The sequence below is a fragment of the Aedes albopictus genome, chromosome 3 (genome assembly GCF_035046485.1).
Source record: "Aedes albopictus strain Foshan chromosome 3, AalbF5, whole genome shotgun sequence".
NCBI lineage: Eukaryota > Metazoa > Arthropoda > Insecta > Diptera > Culicidae > Aedes > Aedes albopictus.
The window spans coordinates 370,631,198-370,653,759 of NC_085138.1; the positions used below are offsets into that span (position 1 = coordinate 370,631,198).

Genomic DNA, 22,562 nt, shown 5'->3' on the forward strand with positions numbered 1-22,562 from the left:
CGGTGAACACCGCGATGAATGTGAGCGAGAAGTTGACCAACGAGATGTGCCCATCGACTGCTGAGGAGGTCGAAACGATGAAGAATGTACCCTACCGAGAAGCGATCGGATGCTTGATGTACTTGGCCCAAAGTACACGCCCTGACATCTGTTATGCCGTGAATGTTTTGAGCCGGTTCAATTCCAACCCCGGCGAGAGACACTGGAACGCGGTGAAACACTTGATGCGATATTTGAGAGGAACATCGCAGTACCGGTTGGAGTACCATCGGGACGAGAACTCGGCAATACAAGGGTTTTCCGATGCCGACTGGGCGTCCGACCACGATGATAGGAAGTCGATCACGGGGTACTTGTTTACTGCCCAAGGAGGAGCTATTTCGTGGAGTTCCAAACGGCAACAGACCGTTGCCCTTTCAACGTGCGAGGCCGAGTATATGGCACTGTCGGCTGCAGTACAGGAGGCGCTCTGGTGGAAGCGGTTGCGAGGATTGTTTGAAGACGAAGTGAAGCTCGAAATCCATTGCGACAACCAAAGTGCCATAGCTGTAGCCAAGAACGGAGGATACCACCCTAGAACGAAACACATTGACATACGTCACCACTTTATCCGCGATGCTTTGGAAAAAGGTGACATAGCCATTTCATACGTAAGTACGGATCACCAGACAGCAGATGGCCTAACAAAACCGCTGCCAGCTGCCAAACTGGTTCCATGCCGTCAAGCGATGAGAGTTCAGAAGCCAATGGTTTGAGGAGTGATGAAATATGTCGTAGCAATCCATGACTTCTATGTAGATTTAAGAAATTAATAAATCTGTCATTAGTTCTCTAAGCGTTCAAGCAAACACACGCGTTTTATTCACTCTGCTGCCCATTAGAAGCGTAGACTTTAGCTAGGCAGTTATTATAGCAGTCAGTCTCGGAGTCATGTACAGATATCGTCCTACTATCGGACCCATACCGCATCTCTCCCGACAACGGGAACTGGGTTGCGGATAAGGCCAAGCTAGCGGCGATCTGTATGTCGATTTCCGATCCAAGAAATAATTTCCACGTTGAACGAAGGCTTCGCAATAGCGAAGATCAAGGGTGTACTACTGTAGCTGTTATACCCCCCAAGGAGGCCGATAGACCAGTTCTCGTCTGGTCTGGTCGAGACTTCAACGCCAGAGCGGTCGAGAGGGATAGCCGCTTGACTAATGCGAGAGGCTGGACACTCTCGAATCGAAGCCATGACTAGACTGAACGTGGATGTCGCGAACGTAGACGACAAAAAAACTACAGTAGGAATGGTGCACAGTCTATCATCGATGGGACCTTCTGGAGCCCTGGTCTAAACCCTAGCTCGGACTGGAGGGTTGAAGATGGGCATACGCACAGCGACCACCTGGCGATTCGATACAAGGTGAAACACGGAGGAAGACGACCGCAGCCGAGGTCTATTGACAATGATCGGGGATGGCGGACTTCGCGCTTCGACCTGTCGGAATTGGTGAAGCGATTGCTCATGTAGGGTAGCACCGACGATCTGTCTAGCGACAATCTAGTCGGAACCCAAAGCCTTAATGGCACAAATTTCCCAAATGGAGGAGAACGTACCTATAGAGCCGTGCATGCGACGCCGCGATGCCAGGACGATCCCTACCCAGTAATCGACGCAAACCGGTACGGGTGGTTAGAAGTCCGCGCACCCTGCCTCAGAGCTATCGGAGGAGGATGCAAAGAACTCGCACCGATGAGGGTAGAATGGAGCGAAGGAGGCCTACAGGATTGCTGAACTGGCACTGAACAAAGAGATTAGAGCGCGTAAGCGAACGTGCTACCATAATCTCTGCTAGGCAGCCAACTTGACATCCTGGGGTGATGTCTACATCGTAGTCATGCCCAAAACGAAGGGCGCGTCAGTACCTCCTGAGCGCTCCTCCGAGATGATGCAGAAGATCGTGGAAACGTTGTTCCCGTGCCACGACACAAAACCAAGGGTCCCCGTTCCCTACAGCCAAACCGGCCAAAACGAGGTTTCGCTGGTGACGAACGACAAACTTATCCCAATAACAAATTCGCTCAAGTTTAACAAAGTTCCGGGTGCGGATGATATTCCGACAGAAACCATAAAGGCGGCCACCGAAGCTAGCCCTAACATGTTCAGAATGATCTTGTACCGACTTTTCGAACCCTCTGAGCAGAATACCCTCCGAATTTTAATTCCGCCGTATGTTGCTTATCCTTTGACAGATACGCGTATTTCGACTACCACTTGTAATCTTCCTCAGTGTCAGTTATCCACAGATTACAAGTGGTAGTCGAAATACGCGTATCTGTCAAAGGATAAGCAATATAGGGCGGAATTAAAAGGTACGAAACTGATTACACTCATTCGAAAAAAAAAATGTTCAGAATGGTTATGCAGATTGCAGATGTGCCTGGACAGAGCCGAATTTCCGGAGAGGTTTGTAAGACAAAAACTAGTTCTACTGCCCAAACACGAGAAGTCACCTAGCGATCTGTCGGCATAGAGACCTATCCAAGATGTTTATAAGGAAGGTGTTAGCGTATAAGCAGTAAGTGGATGCGGGCAGTGCGGCACACTGCGGGGGGATGGAGGTGACAGCCGGCCAGTTTGTTTATGCTGCAGAACGCTACAGAAGCGTTGCTGCGCCGCATCGGCAAAACATTCTCAATACGGATAACCAATGTTGACATATTTCCATGGCACTCATAAAATGAGTAATATTCCCCCAGGTTTAAAATTTGCTCGTGCCCCCGCATTTTTGTTAATTTTGAATACTATATAGTATAGATGTTTACTAGTGAAAAAAATTGAATACAAACTTGCCAGCTGTCATTAGGTTTTCCAATATGGCGGATGGTGGAATCTGACATATTGGATTACCTTCCTTTTACTTACCTTGGACCTATCTGTCTACTGAACACCGCCGAGAAATAGTTGGAGAGGATCATTCGCCTTGACGGAGGCTCTCTGAGAGAATTGCGCTGAAATCAATTTTTCTTAACATGGGAAAGGATAGGAGCTGCATTTTCAAATGCTTCTAAAATATTTTAGGGACTTCAGATTGAAAAAAGTGTTAATGTTTTGCAATATACTTTCAATTAGCTACATTATAACTGGTTTTAGACAAAAGTTTTTAAATCACAATGTTATGTCTATAATATAGCGTATCAAAAACTCATTCGATAACATTAAGAACGTTTTGCTTGAAAAAATTTCTATAAAGAATTAGAAGCATTTGAAAATGCAGCTCCTAACCTTTCCCATGTTAAAAAAAAAATTGTTTTCACGCAAGCGCAATTCTCTCAGAGAGCCTCCGTCAAGGCGAATTCTGACAAGGCTGAACCAGATGACTCTGGGCTCTCGGATAACCAGTTTGGCTACCGGAGGGGACGATCGACGGTGGACACTATTAAGGTAGCCAAAACGGCCGAGATAACCGAAAAGCCTATGCCGGATACCGGAGAGCTACTTTTAGAATACTACGGTATGGCGTCGGTGCATGGTCGAATGCGCTAGTGGTCAATCGAAACGTGAAGCAACTCGTGAGTCAGTGATGTGTCAAGGCTGATGTGTCTTAGGGTGGTCAGCGCAGGTGTCCGGCCATTTGGCCAATTGCCTTTTGGCCGAACACCATCTGACCGAAATAGTCGGATTTAGAGGGGGGGGGACAAACTATGGATAACATTCTAGCCGCCAATATGATCATCAGAAATATTTACTTCTTTTGTTCATAGGCTATTCTTTCTAGTTTTACCTTCGAGGGATGAGTTGGCGTTGAAACTGTGAATATTTTTGTCAGATTTTTCCTTCCTTGAATCATAGGCTGTTCTTTCGAGTAATACTGATATAGGAAAAAGTGACATTATCACTTAAGTTCATTATCGCTTTTTCGACCAAACGGCATTCGGCCAAATGACCCGGAGCCGTCAGCGCATACCGCACAATCTTAAACGACGCAGTACGCGTGCTAGCGGGCATGGTCTCATAGCACTAGTGGTGGCAGAGGATGAAGAGCGACGCAGCAAGAGGCGAGAGACGGGTCGCCGCCACAACATCTTCTATGTTGAAATGGCAGAGAGAATGGGAATCCTCCAGCTAGGATAGGTGGCCACACAGGCTCATACCGAGCGTGTCGAGCAGGTGGACGAGCAGGACCCACGGCGAGGTGAATTTTCACTTGACCAACTCCTGTCAGGTCATGGGAGCTTTAGGTGGTATCTGCACAGAACCGGACACGTAAGCTCCCCCGCATGTCCTGAGTGTGAAGAATGCGACGAGCCCGCGAAGCATGCCCTCTTTGAATGCCCACCTTTCCTGGAGCAAAGGTCGGTATGCGGTAGACATATCACGCCTGACAACATTGTTAAATACTTCCACAGTTTCTCGAATCGTACTTGACTCCTACAGCGAAAATGGCGAGCCGGACAACAGCAAGTTGCGTTGCCCTCCCTTCCCCATCCAGGAGCTTGAGTTCAACGGGTAGTCTAAGTACTAGCCAGGAGCCAATCTTCAAGAGGAGAGAGGACAACTTAAGGCGGTAGCTGGTGGAACCCTTACCAATAGAGATACTCATGTACGGCCTCCCCCTTCTCGAAGTCATCTCCCAGGGGCGTACCGGAGATAGAAACAGTCATCCGTAGTATGAAATCGACAGTCCCGGGGGTCTATCGCATACTCAAAGATGCTCAAAGCTGACCCCGTAGTGTTTGCACAACTATTGCATCAATTATTATTCTGCAACATATGGGAAATAGCGACATTTCCGGCCGAAGGGTGATCTGACTGTATGCGATAATTAGCGGGGCATCATGTTACCGTGTATCGTTCTCAAAGTTCATTGCAAAGTGATCCTTAACCGGATACAGCAGAAGATTGACACAACGCTCCGACGGCAGGTAAGGCGCTGTCCACAAATTACGTTACGCTCTAGGGGGAGGGGGGAGTATGACCAAGCGTTACGGTCCATACAAAAATTTTGGGATTTTCATACAAAAAAGCGTTACGGAGGGGGAGGGGGGGTCTAAAAATGTCGATTTTAGCGTTACGTAATAAATGGATGCTGCCTAACAGGTAACGTGTTAGACGATCCTGAATGGACCATATTGTCACGCTTCGTATCATCTTGGAACAAATCAATGAATTCCAAAAGTCTCTCTACCTAGTGTTGATTATGAAAAAAAAAAAGTATCAATCACGAAAATATGAAGAGATCTCTCAAGCGCAAGGGTCCTAACAAAATCAACGGCCTCATTGAAGCACGATACAAGGCATTTTCGTGCAGAGTACTGCAAAACGGTGTCTTGTCCAATCCCATCCGGGTCGTCGCTGCAGTGAGGCTAGAATGGAGACTATCACCGCTACACTGTTCTTCACCGTAATCGACGAGATCCTGCTAGGTGCGATTGATCTTGAACCAAATCGTGGGTTGCTGTGGTAGCCCATTACCATGAAGCACCTGAATGACTGGCTGATGACGTTGCTCTCTTAGCTCAACGGCGCTCTGATATGCAAAGTAGGCTCGATGATCCTACCAAATCGCTCCTCGACGGCAGGTTTTACCATCGACGTCAACAAGATCAAATCGTTGGATGAAAACACGGCCAACCCTTTTCAGCTTCACGGTAGCTGGGCAAGCAGTGTAGATTGTTGAAAACATTCAATGTATTGGTAGCCAAATGGCAGCCGATGGCGTCACCATGATCGACGTTGGGAGACGGATCAAACAGACGAGGGCTGCATTTGCGAATTCAAGAAATGTTCGATTGGCATTTTTTTTTCAAGAAAATGATCGACAAATCTTGACTGCTATTGTTTTGATCTTGTAATATATTAACGAGCTATTATTGAGCACTTCTTCATACTAGATTTTGATATTATTTCTGATGTTTTACCTCTTATCTCAATCAAACCAATATCAGTTTGTGTTCTTAAGGAGAAACTTCAAAGAATACCAATATGGCTGCCACAATGGCCGACATGGACCCCTACTCACGTTTTCAAGAGCACAAATCTTAAAAATTCGTAAACAAATGCGCTTGATTTGGAAAAGCTGCCTCTTTTTGCAAGTGAGCAAAGCCAGGATAATCACGTGCGGCTTGGTTCGATGCTTCGTTCGTCAGATTTGTGCCTCTAAAGTTTGTATGCAAAATTGCAATGGGATTTCATGAAGTTTCACCTTAAGTTATTCAATTAATAATACCTGAATGTGTTATTCGTTTTGCCAAATTTAAGGGTAATGGTTCAATAGGGTGTTATCAATCAGAGTGGATTAGAAAGAGTTGGCGTCTACAATACACCAAACACGAACACACACACACTCCAATACTTACACGCACACATGCACCTACAACTAGCTGTAAGACCAAGCCCACTCATGGGCTCGATCAAGCGTTTTAACGTTAAGTACAGCCACGAACAAAGAAGCGAACCGCACCGGTCGCTGCTAAGTAGGGCCCGAAAGCGAAAATTTTACGTACGGTTCGTAGCAGGGCTTAGAATATAGAGACACGCAAAGTACGGTCTCTATCCGTAGGCTCGTGCGCTCTCTCGCGTTTAGCTCTCTGGGTAGCGTAAAGAGGAGACGAAAGAACATGAGTATGGATTTGTTGCCAGGTATATAGTTTCTAGAGAATGATTTTCTTGTTTTGTGTAGGTAGGAATTTATTTTAGTTTGCATCAAATATTTAAAATTTTTATTTTTACTTGCTTTGAAATTTTCAACCAAAAAATATCATAGATCGTTACACGAAGAACACATCAAATTTTCTGACATACAATTGTAATAGAGTGACAATACAAACGCAGAAAAATAATAGGTTTAAATTTTTTATGTTCTGATCTATAGCTTCGGAGATAAAATGAAATACGTCCAACTCTGTTAACAGTCAAGATACAAGAGACCGCCGTCGTATATTTATTCTTCCTTCATACCTAGCTGCTATAATTCTGAATTCACTCTAGTGAACATTGAGCTATAAACTTCATTTATGGAATGTGAGGATTCTGACATTAGGTCGAACATAACAGTTCTTTCCCCTTTAGTTGAAACAATAGAAGTACAAGTATATATATGTCTATTGTTGAAACATATCGAACTTTTTGTTTATCGCAGAACATTCATCGAATAGCACACAATTAAACTCAAATTTCTTTTTAAATTCTTCCCTTTACAAATTTCATCTTATGTTATGTTAAAACTTACAATGCATTCGAAATTTTAGGTCACATCTCAAGAACCATTAATTTATATCAATTCATCATCACTTTGTCTTAAATTTACTTTCTCTTTTTCTTCTTACTACAACACTTTCGAAATGACAGTTTGGATCTGAGTAATCCACCACCGTCAGCTGGATCTCTGCTACCTCGCTGCATCTTCAATTCGTCTTGCTTGCTCTCGTATGACTGCGCGTGCGAATGGGACTGCGTCTCGCTATTTTGAAACGCCTACCATCACTTCCCGAGTTTTCCGGAACTAAAGGTACATCTGGGAAACCGTGGAAATCCTCCTCACCAGAGAGGCTGTCTGACCTCTGTCTTTTCGAACACTGTTTCGATGGTACCGTAAACGCACCGACACAATCCGAGTCACTCACGGACTCAATCGAGATACACCGCTCACTTATTGACCTCTATTGCAGTTCTTTTCTTCCTATAACAATGCCTAACAAAATGGCGATCACCGATATACCACTTTCAACGCCGGGCCGGTAGATATCAAAATGGCTCCGAGATAATCTGTTCTTACTAAATCCACGTTTTTCCATGCACACAAGGTTTGGACCTTGCTACACTCAACTTTTTCAACAGTTTTTTCGTCTGGGACAGAACACTATCTCTCGCACACGATGGCTAGGCAGCACGACGCTGCGCCGTGCCTTGTCACATCCCACTTGCTTCCGAAATCTTCACAATTCGTAAATGCGCTTTTGATGCTCCACTAAGCCCACCGATCAGCTGCTTCAATCCCTACAGCTCACTGACCGCACAAGGAAAACTTTTCCTTAATTTTCTGCACGCTACCACTGCTTATGTAGGGAACAAAAAATCTTAAATCCACTATTCTCCTACTGCAAGCACGTTTTCCAACTCGTCGACACCTTTTATGTTCTGATCTATAGCTTCGGAGATAAAATGAAATACGTCCAACTCTGTTAACAGTCAAGATACAAGAGACCGCCGTCGTATATTTATTCTTCCTTCATACCTAGCTGCTATAATTCTGAATTCACTCTAGTGAACATTGAGCTATAAACTTCATTTATGGAATGTGAGGATTCTGACATTAGGTCGAACATAACAAAATTGACAAGCTTTGCTTAAGTATGTTATGAATAAAGTTTTCCCTTCTTCGCCAATTTTAGGATCATGGATAACGAAAATGTATTGATTTTCTTATAAAAATAGTTACGATTGTTCATAATCACACCTTTAGTTTTTGATTCGGCCGATCGTTTCGAAACTAATATTTGAAGAAATGTATAGTGATTCTGTGAGTTTTGCTATTTTAACACGTACATGTTTGAGCCGGGGTTGCTATGCAGCAAGTAAAGTTTGGTTTCGCACATTTAGAAAAATGTCCAAATAAATAACTCGCGAAGTTCGTTCCGACAAGTTCCAAAATTATCGTCATCCGTCGCAGATTCCGGTGAGAAGATGTGCGTATTTTCTAACCCGGAAAAATACTATTTGACGGTAATAAGTGACCACAAGGTTTTCTTTCTCCACTTTCCGGGCTGAGATCCCCGCTTTGAAAGAGCTGTGCCTCGCCTTTCGTTTTGTCGTGAATATTTCGAAAAAGGCAAAGGAGTTTTGGTTTGATTGCTGTTTTGAAAATGGTGGTCGTCAGTGGGTGGTTTATTAAATATAAATTCAAAAATATAAATTAAATAAACGAGACATTAGGAAGAATGTGTGCGAAATGGGTAACTTCGCCCTTGTAGAAACAATAAGGCAAAGCAGAAAAAAAAAATCTGCGAAGACCCCATGCGCATAACACCGATCATACAGAATAGGAGGTTCGACATTAGGTCTATAAAAATAACCCAACAATTGGGGAGATCTTTCCAATATTACACATTTATTCACAGCTCTTTTATGCACATTTTCATAAATTTAAAACATATTCATCAACATGTTATCTGGATCGTTTGGTACAATATGTCCTCGCATCCTTCCTCCCCTGTAAATTCGAGAAGTACCTTGCCGAAAGAAAATATTCTGTACTCCAAGTATTTCAAAGAATCATCTTTGCGTGTAAATACAACGCAGTAGACCTGGCCGCTTTGATGCATGTGTCATATCTAGGATATGCTGCAAGCATCAGTATTGACAAGAAAAGTAACACGATTGCTTTCCAGGGTGATTCCGCGTATGTATGAGATTTGATAAGAGTAGTTACGATTTTTCAGAGATGCTTTGACTGTACCTAACTCAACTCAGATATCATAGAAACACTACAGTTATATCTTTTTGTAAAAACAAACTAAAATCATACCGATAAAAATCTTAAAAAATGTAGTCAAGCTGCCAAGTTTCATCAATTAAAATTGGCGGTGTGCAGGACTGCCATATTGTAGGTTCCTCGTTATAGAAAAAGCAAGGTGTTGGATGTTAAAATACATCAATTGTTGTATGAAGTGCCAAAAAGGAGAGTGGGTTCATTATGTACTTTGACAAATACGCAGTCTACTTCAAGCGCATAGAATCTGCTTCCAACAAAATATGCATATACCAGCATCCAAAGGATCGCAATATATATTAAGATTTCCGATTGATGCTTTGTAACGAAAAGGTTGTGACTGAGTATAGAATAAGCTGAAGTTAAAATACACGTTAATGAAAAAAGGTTGCGCAAACTTATCGCAGACTGTTAGAAGACAGCTTCTACTATGACCAGGATTCAAAAATCTTGACCTACGCGATGTTGTAAAGGAGACAACTACGTTATAAATGTGTTGGAAATGCAAGGGATGTAATTATTCAATAAACCTAATTACCGTAATCCGGGGTAACATTGATCAGAATTTTCTATCTTTCTTGAATAATTCTCTTGTTAAAGCAAACGTTACATGTTTTATATTTTTAAAAGAGCTACTGGCCCTCTGAGTATGTGTTAAGCTACTCGAAAAAGTATTGTAAAACTTTAAAACATGTTTTAATAGGTTTTTTAATCTAATTTTTGATTGTGTTGATTTGGGGTAACATTGATCATGTCAGTGATCAATGTTCATTTGTGTTGAAAATACCCTTGCTTACTAAATTCGGGGTCGCTGATTTCGAATATGTTGTCCAAATTCTTACAAATAATGTACTTTTTAAGTTATTTCAGGATTAAAATCCTCTAAATCTCGAATAACGCCTAAAGGTAGGCAATGGCTTAAGGAATTGATAGCCGACTTTTAATAAATCGTATATTTTACTAAAAAATAGCATTTTCATAAAAGTTTCGTTTATTAAATCCAACTCAAGGATATCATATTGAAGTAATACAGTGATTTCGAACCTCATATTGTATCCAGTATTCACGCCAAGCATGAATGTTTGACAATGTATCTCATTGCGTTACGAAACACAGTTATGGAAAAATCGATTTAATTCAATGTTTATGAAATGCAATTTTCATAAATTGCATGTCATTTAATAGCTAAATGATAGCAGATTACGATATACCATTCCATAGTAGAAACTGATTCAATGTAAAATGCTTGTTTGAACATTTCATGAGGTGGGTCAAGCCGATCAATGTTACCCGGCTGATCAATGATACCCCGGATTACGGTATTAAAAAGATGCTCAAAATCTCAAATTCAGATAAATTTCTTGCGAGAAAGGCAACATGGATATCGAAGAGATGGATATTATTTTAGATAAAAATTCAACCTACAAATCATACAGTAAGCAACAAACACATAATTTAAAAAAAGATTGCTTGAATTCCGAGATTAAATACAATCATACATTATTGAGAAAATAATATCTTTAAACGCACCAAAACTGGTACAAATCTCCAAGGGAATTATTTATTTGAGTTCAATTTTTACTGTTTTCAGTCTTAACCAAAACCCCTTCTTTCAAAATATGAGCACAGATTATTATACTGAATAAGATTTGCAATAACACCATAGAAATACACAAAATATTGCGATGATTTACAGAAGTGCAAAAAAACCGATGGTACGGATAGAATAGAGACCACCGGTGCGCAAAGGCGACCGACCATTATTTTACTCACATGGAAACGAACGACCGGTGCGAAAATGGGTGGATAACGAAATTAAAAATCGTTAACGACGTGCTGTTGCGTGTGTAGTATGAAGCCCACGAGTGGGCTTGGTCTAAAAGACCAGTGGGCGGGACAATGGTGCCTACCCAACAGTTGTAGGTGGGGTGTTTGGCTTAGCTACATGACTTGGTCCGGCAAGCCCATAAACATCAATTGGTAGACGTATTACCTAGTGAAAAGACAACGCAGATGGGCGAAAGCCAGGGGATGCGTTGATAATAGCAGAATAGCAGAATAATACCTGAATGTGTTATTCGTTAGATTTTCTCACCTACTCGGGATGGTAGTAACCAGTAATCCTTCGGCTGAGGTCGTTTATCACATCGAACTATTTGAAACATGGCTTTCTCAATAATTAAATAATTGTACCGATACTGAATATAGAAAAAGAACTCCGATTCGATGTTATTGTAAATAAAACCTTATACTCTACAAACGAATAAAATTAGGCGGGCAGACCTTTTTCACAACTTTGCGCATTTTCCGATAACCGATTGGATAATCCAGTTCAAATTTAAATCTAACGGTATGGAAGTGAGTCACAAAACAACGTGGCTCGAATATGCAAGACTTATTTCGTAGGTGTGTTCGGTTGGAAAACATATTTATGTTCATATCGATGTTTTCCGTTTCAAACAAAAATCGGGGATGCAAAATTGGAAAAATTCGAACGTTATTTATGACGTTTGCGTTGGTACGCTAATCCTATGAGTTAATAAATTAGTTAAGTAAATATACCCCCTTCTCTGTTCTCGCGACTGTAGTTATGTTGTTGAACGGTAAATTGAACATCCATTATCACTTATATTTTGATTCACTACTCATACTAAGCTGTAAGTTTGTGTTTGTTATTACTACAATAGTATTTGACTGGGTGGTTTCAACATGACGTTTGAACTTACTTATGGCGGTTAATTAAACTTATTTAAAGAGATTGTGGGTAACATACGGATTATTGGATACGAATATAAACTTTGTTTGATTTCTTGTCGAAAAAGATCACTCTATAGTTTACGGCCTTCGAATAATTGTTATCATTCAAGTTCATTAAAAAAAAACTACAAAAACTCTAAATTGCCAAAGTCATAATGGCCACAGTAGACATTCTGATTAGCTAGAAAAGTGACGCTTTCAGTTATATTGTACGACAGCTTAGTACCTAACTGACAGCTAAAATAAGATTTGAAATTCATCCGCAAGGTGTTGCTAGTTTCAAAAAAGTTAAAGCTTTTATACTTTGAAATACAAAATGAATAGAAGAAAGTCAGCTTCGGCAAACTTGTTCAATAGAATCAGACCTTACTAAGCCCGAAAAGTCAGAACAATGCAGAATATGACAATGCGGAATAACTCGGGGACCATGCAAACCATACACCGATGCATTCTCAAATCCTAAACTAGAAGAGTTTTGGGTAAGTTATGAAAATTTTATCAAAATCAATCGAAGCACAAGGTAGGATGAAGATTAATTAGATCTTTCAAATGATTAAAATTTCAATTCATCAATGTTCACAAAAGCATATGTATATTCCAATAGGTGTAGATAATAAAGTTCTCAATCCCGATAACAAGCTACAATCCAGAAGTTGTAAAAAGCTTTCCAACATTCACGGTTTCAGTCACCGATAGTTACAGAGAATAAGACACTGAGTTCGAGTTGTTGTATTGCGAAAAAGGCGTGAGAATAAATGGCACACACACCTGTTATCAGCAGGACCTATTTACAAGATACGAACTGATCAAGATATAAGACTATACGTTAAACCTCTATTATCGCTTTCAATGTACCCAGATATCAGCGTAGTGAAAAATGCTGTTAGTATCGACAATAAGGGTAAATATGCCAATTATAAGCATTATAGTTCCCTTTTTGGACATACTTGGTAAATAGTGTGAAAACCTAGTGCCTAATCAAATTTAGAAGAATATCTCAAGTATGCTCAATTAGGGCTATGTTTATAACATTGCACATACCCTACATAACGCTATCTGTGCGTAACAACAGTGTGTACCCGACATGTGTGAGAGTCGTAGTCTGGCGCTACATCGCACGATAACCTCAAAAACAGCTGATACCACACCTTCGCACCCGGCGGAAGATAACGATAAACGCGAGTTCACTAGCCCCTACCGGTAGTACACAATTCAGCATCCTGACGTATCTCCTCCGGAGCGCTGCTGCCACCGCGGAGGTCGTCGAACCCTTTTGGCGCGAATGGTGTGCAATCATGAGCTCACGGCGATATCGTTCCCCCCGGCGTCCAGAGATTCTTCCTCGTCTCGTCGATGAGGCTGTCGGGAACTACTACTACTGGACGGTCCGGCTGTCTGGGCCGGTGTGCTGGGTGGACTAGTTCGTGGAGGTGATACCACCAGCATGTTGACGGAAATGAGTAGCGGGTAGGTGAGCTCCTTGTCGAACATGATCAGCATAGCTTCTTCGTTCTTGTCCAACGACACTGACTGGATGGCTGTGGTTTGTTGGTGTTTGATTTGCCGCAGATCGTTGAGGGATGCTACCGAGACACGGATTTGAAACTGTCGTTTCACCTGCAAATACGGGGTTCAATAAAGTTAGAAATATATAGAACCAAGACCAAGACGAATAGTAAACCTTACCTGTAAGCTCAGTAACCGCTCGTTCTCCGTCCTATGGTGCCGTTTTACCCTCAGCGTTTTGGTATCCGATATCAGGATCAAATCCAGTCCGAAATTGAACCCGGTCCATCGCCACTTCAGGTATTCGTTTTCTGGCAGCGTCCGACCACACCGTATGCACGATTCCAAGAATAACTTTTCGTCGACGTCCTTCGGGCCTTTGTCCAGCGTTTGATCCACCAGCAGCATGCTATTCCACTGCTGAAACAGCGGTTCATGCATCCACTCTACCGGTATAATGTTATCCTGCCTCAGTACCCTAATGTCCACATGATGATTAAGTAAATTGTGCAGCCGCAACGCACGGAAGCACTTTTCGAACGGCTTTCCCTTCGGAGTATTCAAAAATGCAACCGAACTCTGCCTATTAGCGAAATACTGTAACTTTTCTTCCGACGCTCCGACCTCCTCCGCTCCCGGATGCAGCTTTAGGTACATCCAATACCTCAACAATGTGTACAACGACAGCTCGGTTTGCATAACATACAGATCCGGACTGGCCACCAGCAGTTCCATCAGCTCGATGCTAATCAACCGTAACCACTTGCCGGTTTTGTAGTACAGACTCAGCAGGTTAACCAGCAACCAGTTGAACGTGGATTGTTTCACACTTTTTACACCGTACTCGCAGGCTGCCTCGTAATACTTGACCGCCGTCTGGAACGAATCGAGAATGCACATGCTTATTAGTCACCATGTGTTAATTATTACTTTTTTCATGTATCTACTGAATTTTAAGAATGAAATGCTTCATCCTCTTCAGCGGTTTTCTGAAATTTTTGAAATAATGTCTTGTCGTCCAATTACTCAGAAATGTACCAGAATGTCTCAATTCAGACGACCCCCGAGTCTTGGAATCTATAGGTTAACATGCACTCACCTCCGCATTCGAAGTCTCAATCATCACCTCGGCACACCGGTCGATCAAACTGTCCAGCTGAAACAGCGTTGCCGTGGCCAGTATCGAAACAATCTCCCTCGGTTCCAGCACAACCTCGTCCATGTACAGCGCCCCGAACACCGAGTACAGCGATTCAATCGTGATCTTCGGATCCACTATCTCAATGTGGACGTAATCCTCGTCCGCCTCCCGCCACGATCCGTTGAACATGCTGGCAAAGTAGGGACTCTGGCTGAGGTAAACTTTGTGCAGGTGCCACACCTTCCCGAGGGCGTGCACCGTGATGTCCGAGTTGCGTTCCTCCTTGAACAGTGCCTGGTAGATGTACTTGGCCGTCGAGATGAGCTTCTTTCTGGAAGGGGAACGAACGGGTCAGTGATCTGGAACGGAATCGATGGGTGTGAAAATTAGCTTACCGCTTAGGAGTAGCAAGCGATTTGTCGAGCAAATCGTTGATCTCCTCGTTGCAGTCCGAGTCTTCATCCTCTCGTTTGCGCTTCTTGCCCCGCATCGCCTGGATCGGGTTGGTGACCTTATTGACTACGTTGCCCATCCTGCGGGTTGTTGGTTAGGTTTCTGCAAGATATTTAGAGAGGGAAATATTTATTAATTTCACTACGTCTCCAGCAAATGCTGCACAGACTGATTCTTAAAAACTATCACAGGTCCTTAATAGCTATTTTAAATGTATTCCTAGACATCCCAAAGTCATACACGTCGAAAACTTCATTGAAGTGTTGGCAGCAGCGGCTGAATAGATTGTTCTGCCCGTATAGTGTTCTGCGAAACGGTAAAGCGATGAAACCTCTGTTTCTTAACCGGCGACACGGTGCATGGATGTTAATGTCGGCTAGCAACGATGAGCAGTCAGTCTTACCAGATAAAATGTCGTATATCAGCAACCTTTGGAGCATTACACGGCGACTTGTCAATGGTTGAAGATTAATGAGCTTGCACCTGTCTTCATAAGGAGGCAGCCTCAGAGGGTCATTCCAAGGAAGTTTCCTTAAGGCGTACCTTAGAAACGACCGTTGAACACGTTCGATGCGTTCAGAGTGCGTTGCGTGGTATGGTGACCAAACTTGAACGGCGTACTCTAGAATACTGCGGACGAGCGTACAGTAGAGGGTCTTCAAGGTATATATATTATTGAACTCTTGCGTGTTGCGTTTTATGAATCCTAATGTGACAAATGCTTTGGCTATCGTCGTCGAAATGTGCTTAGCAAACGTCAATTTTTTGTCGAAAATCACACCCAAGTCTTTGATCCATTCCACTTGTTCAAGGGGAGAACCATTCAATGCGTAGTCGAAAGAGATTGGCGATTGTACCCGACTGAAACTAATTACTTTGCATTTTTTAACGTTCACATGCATTCCGTTATTGTTACACCATTCGCTGAGGATGTCGATATCATGCTGTAACGCAACGCAGTCCAGCAGAGACGAGATAGAACGAAATATTTTCAAGTCATCTGCATAGAAGAGCTTTCCAGAGCGGAGACGAAGACACAAGTCGTTAATAAACAGCACAAAAATCAGCGGCCCTAAGTGACTCCCTTGCGGAACGGTTACTATCTATTAGACTAGATTCTATTGCCGTTAATTTAGCAATATAGTAATTTCTGATTAGGAAAGAAGATAAATCTGATAAACAATGTTAAGCCAGCCCAAAAGCGAGATAAAGATGAAGCGCTGGTCTTCAAGATCGCAGCGAGTAAGTACGTCGACGTACTGAGCTGAGAGCTGGTGCTGAAGAAGGAAAGGCACGTCACGCTAGCCCAAGAGGTTCTAAGCGAGGAGGTAGAGGTAAAAACCCTGAAGGCGGAAATTACTCTATAGTGTAAATAGCTGTATGAGATAGCCGTGCATAAATGCATCAAGTGCTAAAACCGCTCAGCCAGCACCTAAATTGCGTAAGACCAACTTATAAGTGCATAATTTCCAGACCACACCAAAAATGTGTAACAGTTACACATTCCAGGGTGGCCACTAAATATCAGTTTTGAAATTCCCGTCTTCCCGGTTTTCCCCGTACGATTTCTAAAATTTTCCCGGTTTTTAAAATGCACATTTTTTTAGTAGGTAACGCCCAATTTTTGTATCATATGGATGATAAGTACCATGTAAAAATGCACTTGCAATCCTGTGAATACTATGTACTAGATATGTATAGTTTAATATTATTCTTGACGTAATGCATCTGTGGAAAAAATGGAAGTAACTATCAATGATGACATAAAAGACATATGCTACACAATTACTCACAACATATTTTCATTCAGCTCCAAATAGTGCATAATTCAAGCTTTCCCTCACTCATTATTTTACTTATTTTCTTGTACTTAAAAAAACAAGTGTAGAAGTGATAGCTAACTATGACAGATCTATAATAGGTAAAATGTGCATATACAATCAGCAAAGGTCGCACTCGATTATCCGGGGACACGGAGGATAATCGAACCATTTTTTTTTTTTTAATTTTATTCATTAGCGTAGGTGCCCTAACGCAACTTCATTGCATTGGTGTTGTTTCCGGGGATTCCTCCAGGATGTCCAACTGAGTATTCCCCCAAAAACTTACATCTGGAGATTTTTTTTTTTTTTTTTTTTGAAGAATGACCAGGTGGAGCTGCAGGACAGCTGATAGCAAAGCCTGGACCCTTTCCCAACTTTCCCCCTACTAGGACCAATACTCACGATGGACTAGACGATGTCGTCAACTTGAGCAAAGTGTGTAGTAATTAGCATTGGGTCGTAGTAGTTCTTAAAAATACTGTTTTTAACTTTTCCCATCGCACTAGTGTTTTGATCAAATAGAAGCTCCAAAGATGATTTGATAATTGAACAATACTTCAATAATCGAAAATCTCCGAGGTCACTGGACAACATTCAGAGATAAAAAAGGGTGTCTATGTTTATGTTAACGCCTTCAGAGTACTATTCTTAAGAAATGTGCAAAGAGCAAAAAGAAAAAAAAATGTGTCGTAGCTAATTTTTAAAGATATTTCTGAAAATTATTCGAAGACAGCTACCAGAGCTAGCATTTTAGCCGATATGGGCAACTAGTTTTTCTGACAGATTCCCCAAACAATAGTCAGATAATATCCTCAGTTGTTTTATAATACATTCTGAAAATTATTTCAAGCTGATTACCAATAGTGTCAATAACCGATGTTAGTCATTGACAGCACCAGCATCATCCCCAAATAACTCTCATATTAGTGTTAGATAACACTTTTTGAGCTTCCATTCGATATTGTAAAGAAATTTGTCAAACCCTATTTGTCAAAATATAGTCAATAATGTATCAAATTGTGTTTCTAATTTCTCTAGTCGTCTTCTGCATATCTGTGATCATCTCAGTCCAAAGTAAGGCATCGTACACAAATTACGTAACGCTATAGGGGGAGGGGGGGAGTCTAGCTTAGCGTTACGAGCCATACAAAATATTTTTGGTTTTCATACAAAAAGCGTTACAAGGGGGAGGGGGGGAGTCTGAAATCGCCGATTTTAGCGTTACGTAATTTGTGTACCATGCCTAATATTATATCCATCGTAACTCTTTACAATGTCAACCGTCCTAAGTCCTAACTAATTTCCTGCTTTTTTGATCAGTGAAATAATACCGTCTAAGAAATAAAAACAAAAAAGTTCAGTCAACTGATTCCTGTCAAAAATAAAAATGATAATGATTATTTGTCAACTTTTATAAATTCACAAAACCCATAATAATAAGAAATACAAATATAAACTCCTATAATCAACAGTTTTATCTTTACCTAATCAGTCCATAATTTTCTAATTGTAATTAATGCAATCTGTAAGGCTGTAAGTCAACTTATCCTAGCGTCCCCTGTCCTGTGTACTAACGAATTCAAGTAACGAATGATGAGTGTAACGCAGAGACCTCCTCTACCCACTCTTGCGTTACGTTAAATTTAACAATTATTGTTAAATTTGAGAAAATTCAAAGAATGCAAAGATTAGGTCTATGCAAGCTGAATTATAATTTGTTTTTGACTTGTGATAAATGCACGACGGATACTCCTTTGGTTCCCATTAGCACTTACGGCGATTCCTTCACTTGCGCTCAACTCGTAAACTAGATATATCTAGCTCAAAGTCCAAGCGGTGGTGAATGAACTGGCGCTAAAGTGCTAATGGGTTAAGCCCTCCCATCGCGTCAAGATCGAATATCCAGGGGGAGGGAAAAACTTACATCTGGAGATTCTTACAAAATATTGCCCGAGATTTCATCTTTCGGTTACTCTAAAAATACTATCTTGGATTTCTTCAGTAACTTCTGTTAGCGATTCCACCTTGTATATCTTTTGTGGATTCCTCTAGATTCCTTAACCGTCCATAATTAGCGCGGTTGGTCACCACCGCCAGCACCACACTAATACTGAACACAAAAAGCGAGATTTTTTCAACGTGTTGTACAATACACAACAGCGCGATCGCTCGAGGGTTAATGGATTTATTCTGGAAGAGGTTCCTTTAGGGAATTAAGGATTTTAGTCAGCCGTTGGAAATTAGGGAATAGAACTTTTGGTCTGGGATCATGAATTCGATCTAGGGATTTCTCCTGGAACTCCTGAAGGATTCCCAAAAGAATCTCCCACATGTCTAGAAGGTTTCCCAAGGAACTCTCGGAAGAGTTCTCGATTACAAAACTCCCTCAGTAGTTTGATTTTCAGGATTCTGGAGTAGGGTGACGAAGGGTATTATCGGCATGTTTGTTTTTTTCGTCATGGGGGGTTTTTGTGGGCCGAATTGCCTGAAATTTGGGAATATAACTCAGCTTGGTTTTGAAGGATTTGAGGCCAACTCTGAGACCTACAGGTTTCGAAAACCCCCCATGACGAAGAGAACAAAACTGCCGAAAATACGTAAGTTCCCCTATTTTCAGAAATAGCTATCGTAAAGTTTTTGTAAGAAATTTTTTGAGATCATCCAGAAGGAACTCCTGGGTGATTTGCAGAGGGAGCTTCTGAAGGATGCCCAAAAGCAACTCCTGGAGTAACTTTCATAAGCAACTCCTGGGGGTTTCTTTGAACAAACTCCTGGAGGGTGCCCAAGAAGAACTCTTGAAGGAAACGCAGTAAGTAACACTGGAAAAACTCCAAAAGCAAATATAAAATAAAGATGAAATTCTTGGAAGTTTTCAAAATCAAAGTTTCAGAAGGCACTCCTGCAGAAATCGTGCAAAGAACTCGTGGAGATGGATGAGTAACAGAATGATATCCTGGAGAAATACCAGAAGAAACTCTGTAAAGAATCCCAGAAAGAACTCCCGATTGATTTCTAAAAAGACTTTCGGATGAATTCCAGAAAAAAAATTCTAGGGAAACCCCAGAGGAAGCTTCAGAAAGAAAAGGAAAAATTTTCTGGAGGGATTTCAATAAAAATAATCTGGGAAGAGTTCCCGTAGGAAATTTTGAAGATTGGAGCAACTCCTGTTACAATTGCGGAAGGATAATCTTGATGAATCTTAAAAGAAACTTGAATAAATTGCAATAGGTTGTCTTGATTAAAACCTAGTTTAGTGGTTATGATTTTCTTATCTATTATTGCGATTTTTTTTCCACTTAGACTTCAGTGCAATAAATTTCGTCGTTCTCTGATTTCGCTTTCGATTTCGCTGTCGCTCTCTGTTGCCGGTCTTTAGTAATTCGCCCGATATATGATGACAGATTTCGCCGGCTGTCTCAATGTTTACACATTTCTTTCATTGTTCTCGGTCCACCAGCTGATCATGTTTACACAACAACATCAGCTGGTTATCCGATGTTTACGTTTATCTTCATTGTTCGGCACCCACCAGCCGATCTTGTTGTCATAACAAACCGTGCTGATTTCGCCTGAATCATGGATCGAAAGAAAAAAGCTGTCGGAGATGACAGATTTGTACGATTTTGGGGCGATTTCAATTTCGTCGCAAAAGTCTGATTATTCGTAAAAAATACAATAAAAAAACTAAAATAAATTTAAGAAAGGACACGGGTTCATCCAAAAATAAACTTTTGAAAAAATCTCAGATGTAAGAAACTCTTTCCTCGAAAAAATCTCATCGAATTCCAAGAGGTAATCAAGCGGTACAAAAACCTAGAGGAATTCTAGAAGAAACTTCTTGAAGAATCCCAAGTTCTGTTTTAAGGAAATTCCAAGTGATTACACAGGCGAATACCTTGGGATTTCGTAGAAGTATCCCAGGAGTATTTTGGTTTGGCTTTGATTTTGCAGATTTTCGATGAGGTGTCAACACTCAAATATGCACATCAAGTTACTCTTAACAACAATTCTCCCGGTAATCATTCCAAATTCCCGACTTTTCCCGCTTTTTTCCCGGTCGTTCCGAATTCCCGTCTTTTTCCCGGTTTTCCCGGTTCGGTGGTCACCCTGACATTCACAAAAACACTCGTACACTCTTCTAGATGCGAAATGTTGATATTTTTTTGTTGTGACCACTAGCCTAGCTAGATTTCCGTACATTTTTTTTGCGAATTTCACGATTTTGCGGACGCAAGGGCAGATTTTGTGAATGCGTAAGAAGGGTTTCACATTTTTGGTGTAGTCTGGAAATTATGCAGAGGAGATTAACATTGTGGCCGCTGTTGGGAAGATCAAAGTTGGCTGGTCAGTGTGTCCGCTCAGCAATTCAGCATCTACGAGCCGCCAGAGCAGGTCCACTAGTTGTGGTGTGGTACTGCAGAGGCTCGAAAGGAGCAAACCATAAAGGAGTACTACTCGGCACAAAAATGCGTAATCTGCAAAGCGAAGACCCAATAGCCGACAATAGTGCAGGCAGCATAGATGAACCTCAATCACTCAGAGGACACAACAGTCAGTCGCAAGTACAGATATCGCCTTGCTGGAGGACCTGTACCGCATTCCCACCGACAACGAGAAGTAGGTGGTGGATAAGGCTAAACTAGTGGTGATCTGTACAACTGGTCGGTTTCCAGTACAAGAGATAGTTTTCCAGCCTAACCTGTCTACCTTAGTCATGGCTAAGACCAGAGACTCGTCGGCACCATCTCCCCCGAGATGCTGCAAAGAATACTGGAAACACCGTTTCCGCGTCACAAAACGCGATCATGGGCTCTCGTCCTCCACGGTAAAAAACAGGTTGTCCCGGTGACAAAAGCGGAACTTGTCACAATAGCAAACTCACTCAAGGTGAACAATACATCGAATCCAGACGGTATTCCGAACATATCCATCAAACCTCTTTGTGCATTAAGGCAATTTTTTATTCTAATTTGCTTATTTGCTCTAAAATGGCCTTATTTTAGTAATTTTGACATGAAACAAGGCTTCATGATAAAAATTAGAACAGCATTTCGTTAACTGAATACTACAAACCTGAGGATTAAGATCATACATTTATTGGATCGTTAGTCAGAATTTTGGACAGTATAACCCTCAAAGCCCCTTGACAACATATAAAAATAAGTTGTTTTCACAATGATCGATGGGAAGAGTTGTACTTCATACGAAGGTAGTTTTCAAACTGGAAGTCCATGCTTGAACCTTATTTTGCATCGAAAATAAGTGTTCCCTGGTGCAATGTTTTGGCGATATGTTCTACAGCTGCATTTTGGATGCTTTTTCGATAGTTAGCTGTTTATTCTCGGTAGATCAATGAAAGTGAAATCTAAATATTTCTACAAATTGAAACTAATTTAATTTTGTAAA

General features: G+C 41.5%; 1 protein-coding gene across 2 annotated transcripts in view; it reads right to left on the reverse strand.

Moving 5' to 3' along the window:
- Positions 1-12,802: 12,802 nt before the first annotated feature.
- The window catches only part of LOC109432291 (protein germ cell-less-like), a 50,679-nt gene continuing 40,919 nt past the window's right edge, over positions 12,803-22,562 (reverse strand). For both annotated transcript variants that reach the window (XM_062855580.1, XM_062855581.1), the window contains exons 2-5: positions 15,276-15,435; positions 14,839-15,211; positions 13,920-14,615; positions 12,803-13,850 (exon numbers count right to left, since the gene is read on the reverse strand). In XM_062855580.1, the coding sequence (XP_062711564.1) occupies positions 13,527-13,850; positions 13,920-14,615; positions 14,839-15,211; positions 15,276-15,412 (1,530 nt within the window). In that variant the 5' untranslated portion in view covers positions 15,413-15,435 and the 3' untranslated portion in view covers positions 12,803-13,526. The remainder of the gene's footprint in view (positions 13,851-13,919; positions 14,616-14,838; positions 15,212-15,275; positions 15,436-22,562) is intronic.